Source organism: Haliotis rufescens, unplaced genomic scaffold (assembly GCF_023055435.1).
Source record: "Haliotis rufescens isolate VD_foot unplaced genomic scaffold, xgHalRufe1.0.p SCAF_1, whole genome shotgun sequence".
Lineage (NCBI taxonomy): Eukaryota > Metazoa > Mollusca > Gastropoda > Lepetellida > Haliotidae > Haliotis > Haliotis rufescens.
Window position 1 is genome coordinate 65,685,603 of NW_025963779.1, and position 8,946 is coordinate 65,694,548.

General features: G+C 42.1%; 1 protein-coding gene across 1 annotated transcript; it reads right to left on the reverse strand.

Moving 5' to 3' along the window:
* Positions 1–883: 883 nt before the first annotated feature.
* On the reverse strand, positions 884–1,747 carry LOC125372017. Its single transcript, XM_048380855.1, has one exon. It carries the CDS (start codon positions 1,745–1,747, stop codon positions 884–886), a length of 864 nt encoding a protein of 287 aa, XP_048236812.1.
* Between the last annotated feature and the right edge of the window lie 7,199 nt (positions 1,748–8,946).

The window sequence follows — 8,946 nt, forward strand, 5'->3', positions numbered from 1 at the left end:
TACGGCGTGTCGTCCGTCATGACGTACGGCGTATCGTCTGTCATGTAGTACGGCGTGTCGTCCATCATGTAGTACGGCGTGTCGTCTGTCATGTAGTACGGCGTGTCGTCTGTCATGTAGTACGGCGTTTCGTCTGTCATGTAGTACGGCGTGTCGTCTGTCATGTAGTACGGCGTGTCGTCTTTCATGTAGTACGGCGTTTCGTCTGTCATGTAGCATTGCGTGTCGTCTGTCATGTAGTACGGCGTGTCGTCTGTCATGTAGCATTGCGTGTCGTCTGTCATGTAGTACGGCGTGTCGTCTGTCATGTAGCATTGCGTGTCGTCTGTCATGTAGTACGGCGTGTCGTCTGTCATGTAGTACGGCGTGTTGTCTGTCATGTAGTACGGCGTGTCGTCTGTCATGTAGACGGCGTGTCGTCTGTCATGTAGTACGGCGTGTCGTCCGTCATGACGTACGGCGTATCGTCTGTCATGTAGTACGGCGTGTCGTCCATCATGTAGTACGGCGTGTCGTCTGTCATGTAGTACGGCGTGTCGTCTGTAATGTAGTACGGCGTGTCGTCTGTCATGTAGCATTGCGTGTCGTCTGTCATGTAGTACGGCGTGTCGTGTGTCTTGTAGTACGGCGTGTCGTCTGTCATGTAGTACGGCGTGTCGTTTGTCATGTAGTACGGCGTGTCGTCTGTCATGTAGCATTGCGTGTCGTCTGTCATGTAGTACGGCGTGTCGTCTGTCATGTAGCATTGCGTGTCGTCTGTCATGTAGTACGGCGTGTCGTCTGTCATGTAGCATTGCGTGTCGTCTGTCATGTAGTACGGCGTGTCGTCTGTCATGTAGCATTGCGTGTCGTCTGTCATGTAGTACGGCGTGTCGTCTGTCATTTAGCATTGCGTGTCGTCTTTCATGTAGTACGGCGTGTCGTCCGTCATGTAGTACGGCGTGTCGTCTGTCATGTAGTACGGCATGTCGTCTGTCATGTAGCATTGCGTGTCGTCTGTCATGTAGTACGGCGTGTTGTCTGTCATGTAGCATTGCGTGTCGTCTGTCATGTAGTACGGCGTGTCGTCTGTCATGTAGTACGGCGTGTCGTCTGTCATGTAGTACGGCGTGCCGTCTGTCATGTAGCATTGCGTGTCGTCTGTCATGTAGTACGGCGTGTCGTCTGTCATGTAGTACGGCGTGTCGTCTGTCATGTAGTACGGCGTGTCGTCTGTCATGTAGCATTGCGTGTCGTCTGTCATGTAGTACGGCGTGTTGTCTGTCATGTAGCATTGCGTGTCGTCTGTCATGTAGTACGGCGTGTCGCCTGTCATGTAGTACGGCGTGTCGTCTGTCATGTAGTACGGCGTGTCGTCTGTCATGTAGAACGGCGCATCGTCTGTCATGTAGTACGGCATGTCGTCTGTCATGGAGTACGGCGTGTCGTCCATCATGTAGTACGGCGTGCCGTCTGTCATGTAGCATTGCGTGTCGTCTGTCATGTAGTACGGCGTGTCGTCTGTCATGTAGCATTGCGTGTCGTCTGTCATGTAGTACGGCGTGTCGTCTGTCATGTAGCATTGCGTGTCGTCTGTCATGTAGTACGGCGTGTCGTCTGTCATGTAGTACGGCGTGTCGTCTGTCATGTAGTACGGCGTGCCGTCTGTCATGTAGCATTGCGTGTCGTCTGTCATGTAGTACGGCGTGTCGTCTGTCATGTAGCATTGCGTGTCGACTGTCTTGTATTCTGTCATCCTGTCCGCCATGCTGTTGTTATCTCAGCGCTGTTGAACCAGCTGCAGCTTCTCCAATAGACATTGAACGGTTATGTATCAAATGCATCTGTCTCATCAGGTGACTCCTATATTTAATCATTTGTCTAAAAAACAATCATTTTGAACAGTTCGCAATATTCCCAACAAAACAGGGCACAACTAGGCCATATCCTGTACTAAATGAATTCGTGGCCATTATCTAAGAATAATAGCCACCCAGATCATCATGGGCGTTTAGAGCCTAAACATTTATTTTCAGAATAAAAGACGTAAGATTTAAAGTGCTATAGTTTTGTTTTATACACAAATAGTACATCCCAGTCAGTGTTAACATATTACTCCCCTAAAAGTGCACACCCACCCCTACCCCAAAAATAAATTATATCGAATCGAAAATACCAAAACCTGTATGGGTTGGGTTAATTCAATCAAATTTTTGAAAGAAATTGTAGATTTTTCAATTTGAAGGTGGCCAATCTCTCTATTTCAGAAGAAAAACCCTAAAGCAAAATTTGTACTGTTAATGGTAACAGTTTCACCCCCTTCGTCTTCATTATCCACGATAGTTACCCGTGTTAACCCGTGAAGATCCGGGGTAGACTAGGTCTTCAGCAACCCATGCTTGTCGTAAGATGCCCCAATCGGGATCGGGTGGTCAGGCCCGCTGACTTGGTTGATGCATGTCATCGTATCCCAATTGCGTGGATCGATTTTCATGATGTCAACCACTGGATTGTCTGGTCCAGACCCGATTATTTACAGACTACCGCCATATAGCTGGAATACTGCCGAGTGCGGCGTTAAACAACAAACAAACAAACAAACTTACCCGTGTTGCCACTAATTCCTTATATTATCATCTATGTTGCCCACGAATAAGTAATTAGGCCTCTTATAGTAATCACTCGGTCGGGACTCCATGGCACATAAACTCTCAAGATTGTCATAAGAGACGATAAAAGTGAGTGGTTTCAATGTGTAACAGTGTGTGACGATGTGTGCTGATTGTGTGCCAAGGTGCTCAGAAGTCGTAAAATACTTCGTGTGCACTCCATGATATTAGTAATAGGCTTTCATGACAGGTCTGCTCTCCCTGACTGAAACCTGAGATTGTTATGTGATACATCACTGAATACCATTTAGCCGAACTTTTAAAATACTGTTCATGTGTAGGCATAACGGGGCGGTCGGATAGCCGCAGTGCCTTGTGGTTAAAGCGTTCGCTCGTCACGCCGAAGACCCGGGTTCGATTCCCGACATGGGTACAATGTGTGAAGCCCTTTTCTGGTGTCCCCCGTCGTGATATTGCTGGAATATTGCTAAAAGCGGCGTTAAAACCATACTCACTCACTCACTATAACCATAACATTTGTATATATATATTAGGGGTACGTTGTTGCCTAACAATGATAATGATTGCGTTGAACTTGTGGTCCTTTCCGTACGTGTTGACAAATCCAAACGCGACGTAAACAATGAAAACATGACATTTTTGGAAAAGGACTCTAACGGGTGGGTTTGAATAATAGAATAATAGAAAACGCACTCTCAGTACTGATTAGTTCTCCTTGATCTTTGAAGGTTTATTGCCCCTGGTTTCACTATCGACGACCAGCCTACGCCTCAAAAGGTCTCATAATCATCAATGATGAGGCTATCCGAAAATACCAACTAAAGACGTGGTTAATTTCAGCCATGAAATGAAAGCAATCTCTTTGACTAAAGGGGATTTTTCACGTATGTGCGCAATTTGTTAATCAAATTTTGATTAAATGTTTGCAGCTTTCGACATTTCACTCACATATACACTAACTTTCAGCATGACAATGACCATTACATTAAACAGAACCAGAAAGTGTGAGGTCGATGATTCAGATGGCGTGAGAGTGTGAATTGGATTTAACGTCGTAGTTATTTTTATAACAGTATTTTAGACACGTGTTTCAGCGTCCCAGCTGATGTTTGAAAATCCGAAGGGATGCAGGTTTTAGACGTTTACCACTTTGGCGAATCCCAGGAGCACAATGTAAGAATGTCATAATCAGGACGAACCGGGATTCGAATACATGCTTAAAGTTCACTCACATGCAGTAGCTGCACATAAAATAACCAATTCAATATCAACCCTTGTCTCGAAGGAGGCATGGTTTATGAACATCCTTAATGTACGACTACGAGTTCCTGTGGTTCACTGTATTTCAGAACCTGGTCAGAGCTGGATATATATATATATATATATATATATATATATATATATATATATATATATATATATATAAGTGCTAATTGCAGTGTCCCTTTTGGTTCATCGTGTTCTCGTTCAGCATGTTTTCAAAATGCACGTTTTCTTGTTTTATTTTCAGCGAAGGTATGTATCCAATGTTGTCGCAATGTAGTTTTCTAATTTCTCTGAAACATATTTCTGTCTGTCAAGGTTTTATCTAGACATATCGTGTTCATTCTCGTGTAATTACACATATGGATCGAACCACGCCACAAAATAGATCGCGGCGGCTGACTCACAACAGCAGCAAAATGACACGTTCTGTTAGCCGGCGGCCTACCATGTTCCGCGTAGTATGGAATGTATACCGTGCTCTGCTTTTCGTGTATTTTCCAACAGAGGAAAGGGCAGCTTTCGATAATTGTGAAGAGGTGTATCTCTCTCACATCCAAGCTCCCCACGGTTATAATGTGAGACTCGTGAAGTGGGGGTCGCATTACAACAACGGTGATAGATCGGTCATGATTTTAATATCCACACCACACCTATAGTTGGCCCATATACACAAATAGGATTTGGCGGGTGGCAAGGCAAGAACTCTGCGCAAGATGGCTAACAACGATGATGGACAAAATATCAATAAGACACATCCGAAGGCACGAAAAAAGTGATAATAGGGTTCAAGGTAGAGTGGATGTGTTTTCCTTTTCTTTGAAACCCACTACCTTTTTCATTACACCTTTGTGTAATGACCTTTTAGCAAAATTTCAAGGAGACCTCAATGCATGTTTTGATAGTCCAAGGTTGCAGTTGAATGCTTGACAGACAGAGAAGGAGAGAGAGTATGAAAAAGACAAAGGGAGAGAGCTGGAATATAGAGAGATACCAACAGACAGGTTGAAGATACACACAGAGAGAGAGAGAGCGAGAGAGAGAGAGAGAGAGAGAGAGAGAGAGAGAGAGAGAGATGGTATATAGAGAGATACCAAAAGACAGGTTGAAGATACAAAGAGAGACAGACAGACAGACAGACAGACAGACAGATAACAATGACGATGTGGGTCATACCTCAATCCTTTGGCTGTTCTGCTGCTGACAGTATCACACTGAAAACATATGGCAATTATTAAATATGTTGTAACGCCTCTAGCAGGAAGACATATGACACAAGAAGGCTTTCCATTTTAAGTAATCGGTACAGAGTTAATAACTTGTCTCACTTCTCGTGTATATCAACACTACATTCCGAGATTTCAAAGTAAGCGTCCACCAATCGTCGTTGTTTCTTTGATCTATGAGTAATTATATATCTATCAAATCGTGAAATTGCTTCATCATGAGATCCTTGACACACTGGAAGATTTCCTATTAACACCCTCTACTAAATTTAGTCGTGGCCATTATCTAAGACTAATTGCCGTCCTTACTGTCGTGGGAGTTTAGAGCATAAACATTTATTTTTAGAATAAAAGAGATAAGATTTTGGAAGAAAGTGTTATCGTCTTGTTTTGTACGGAAATAGTACATCCCAGTCAATGTTAAAATATTTCACCGCCTTCAAAGCTTGGGATGCTGCCCAAATAGCCGCCCATTCATAGCTGATAGTCGGTGGCCTTCCAAACACAGCTTACAGTCTATGGCGTTCCAGACATAGTTAACAACCTATGGCGTTCCAACCATACAAGACGAATGTTCATACATTCTAGATGGATCCCACAGTAGATAGTCCAAACGTACGTCAGTTGTTCATGGCAAGGGTTACGATGACCGTCGTCGGCGGACGATGGCGCTGGGTATTGTGTTGTAACATATCCTTATTAGTCGACTATTGAAGCACAAAATACAAAGGGACGATTCTGCTTCGGAATATGCCCGGATCGCAGTCAAAGAGGTGGTTAGAGTCTTGAGGATTTAAACAAAAATGTGTCGATTGTCTAGGATAGTGACAGTCGAAGGTCAAGGTCAATGGGAAATGTAAAATAGGCGCCTAGAAAACTATTAAATAAATATTGTGTTTGTACAAGAACCATACACTAGATATATTTTTTAATTCTAACTGTTTAACACACTGGAACTGTTACCGATGTGCTGATTATTATTTAAGTTGCATATCCCTTTAAGTTATTAAGAAAAGTTTCCAAAACCGGAAGGAAACTTTAGGTATACGGATTTGCACCTTAATCTCTACTGAGTCAAACAAATCACGATAGTTATTGACATGATACTGGCAATTGTCATCAACAGTAGAGTGGCCAACTGACTAATTCAACCAGATATTTGAAAAAAAGAGAATTTATAAGTGTAGGTGACTCATCGCTTTATTTCAGATAAATATACTTTTTGTTTATTATTAGAAAAATAATCAAGAAATGTGAATTATTAGGGGTAACACTTTGTTGCAGTTGCAGTTATGCTCAGTTACAACTTCTGATACTTCTGAGTATCGTTTCTGTATCACTACGGATTCTTCATACATGTATATCTATTGATATACTATTAACAACACCTTCAATGTCATAATTCAATCTTCATAATTAAGCCATGATACTGACCCGCGTTGCCACTTAATCTTTATCAACTATGTTGTTAACTTTCAATTAATCAGGACTCTTATAGTAAAACAATCTTAAAATCTTTTCTTAAAACAAAAAAAAATTTAATGGATGACTGGCTGAGTTTGGTTTTACGCCGCCAAGGCGTGTCAGCTTTTTGTAGTAAGACAGAAGAGCCCATTGTGATGCAAACGTTTTGTGGCATTGGGGATAACCACGAGCACGCGTATGAAGCTGACAAAACTAGAAACGTAATCAGATTCGAACCCAAAATCATAAATGTCCGGCACGCCTAAGGAGTACATACGCCACATACGACTGGACCAACTGTTTCTACTGATGGTTATAGGATTCGAATCCTTTAAATAGTCCTATAATTGGCACAGATAAGGCCAGATAAAGTTATTTAAATAGTCCCATTCTGTGGTAATTGGCACAGATAGTCCTTCTAGTCACATTCGGTGATAAATGGCACAGACAAAGCCAGACAAATGTCCTTTAAATAATCTTATTGGGTGAAAATTGGCACAGATAAGGCTCGCCAAATGTTAATCAGCTCTTTCCAAGGGAAACCACAATATAATATCAGCGTCAACTTGTGTTCACTTCGCGATTGCAGACGTCTTTGTTTATAATCACTCGGTTAGTTTTTTTTACAGATTATTATACGCAAAGAGAAAGCCCCATTGGGCGAAAATTCATTTTCTAATGGTGAAAATAATGTTTTCACCGAATGAGCTAATCACATTTTGTTTTTAAGGATTTAATGAGATGCGGCAAGAAATGAATATATATTGTTACTCACCTGGAACACTCTCAAGTGGCACTTCTACAAACGCAGCTCAGATATATGGTAAAATCAGTTTACTGAACTTCTCAAATTAAGACGTCTGAAGATGAATGTCTGACGACCTTTCAACATTTTTGGAATTTTAACCAGCTACATGTAAAACAACGGCGCCATCACAGCCATCACCAGCTATTTTTTTATATTTGATTTATTTCATTTGATTTTGACCTCCAACAGGTCAGCTCACAAATCACATGAAGAGTGATGTACATGTATTGATATATTTATAGCCTTTCCTGGAGGCTAAACAACGGAGGTAAAGTAAAGGTTGTAAACTGTCCAAGAGAAGGATATTTGATTAGTTCAATATGTTACACGGCAACCTTTTAAGCTATGATACTGAAGCGGGCTAATGTCAAGAACGATTTATTTCATGAACAGCACAAGTACCGTCTTCTGAAACCTTGTTTCACCTAGGAGTAAATGATTAGACTGTTTTATAGTCGCCCTCCTTTATGTTTTATTTGTGCATACAATTTGATGCCAAATTGATGCCATATACACGTTCAATGGCGTTTGAAAAACGGTTTAATGATCCCAATGACGACGAATTTTATGGCATACATCCAGGTTAAAACCGAATTTGTTGCTTATGTCATTTGAGGATCAGTATAAGCGACTCAAAGGTAACTCTTGTGATCGAGTCAGTGATTTGTGTTTTACCCCGCTTTAAACAGATTGGTCGTGTCAGCTTAATTGGAAAAGAAAGCTTGAAGTTATGCAGGTCTTAGATATGATCATTTCGGTGAAACCCACGAGCACAGGCATGGTGCTGATAAGCAAATGATCACTATGGGAACCCACAGTCTAAGTATCATGACACACCTACGTACGCAACTCTATACAACGAATGGAGGAGACCATATTTAACTCATATAGTGGCGTGCATGTGGCTGCTTGTATTCGTCCGGACTGATGCTGCTACCATGTCGCAGCATAACATGGCTACCCAAATGAGACACATTATTCTGAACCCGAGCCGACCAGATTATTTATTTCATATAGTGGCGTACATGTACGTGTGTACTTTCTTAGTAAAGTACAGATTCTCGTACTTTTTTGGTGTTGAGTCCCATCCCGGATTCGAACCCACACTGCCAGAGCGAGGCACCTGATCGCACAAACCAGCATACAGTCAGCGATCTAACCCATTCAGTCAGCCAGGCTTCCACAAAAATGAAAGTCCGACAACTGGTATTCTAGAGCACGTACTTTTTGTACCCCTCTGACAAGTGTATGTGTGTGTGTGGCTGCTTGTATTATTAGTCAGGACTTCTGTCGCTGCTAGTCCTCTGAGATACCATGCCGCAGTTTAACATGGACATCTTACTCAGACACATTATACTTTTAACTTCTTTTGGTATGACACTGCCAGGAGATCGAACCACCAACTTTCCTCTATCCACTACACCATGAGTAAGGGGTCACGGTTCCTCACACGACTTACACCCCCGTGTCCTCAATTCATCAAGTGATTAACAATGAGTTTGGAGACGTCGTTCACAACAGATGTAAGATAAATCATCAACAATACATGGAAAATGAAAACAGTGATGTAACAGTG

Coding starts and splice junctions, on each gene's coding strand:
- LOC125372017 (XM_048380855.1), bottom strand. CDS start 1,747: ATGGCGGACAGGATGACAGAATACAAGACAGTCGACACGCAATGCTAC.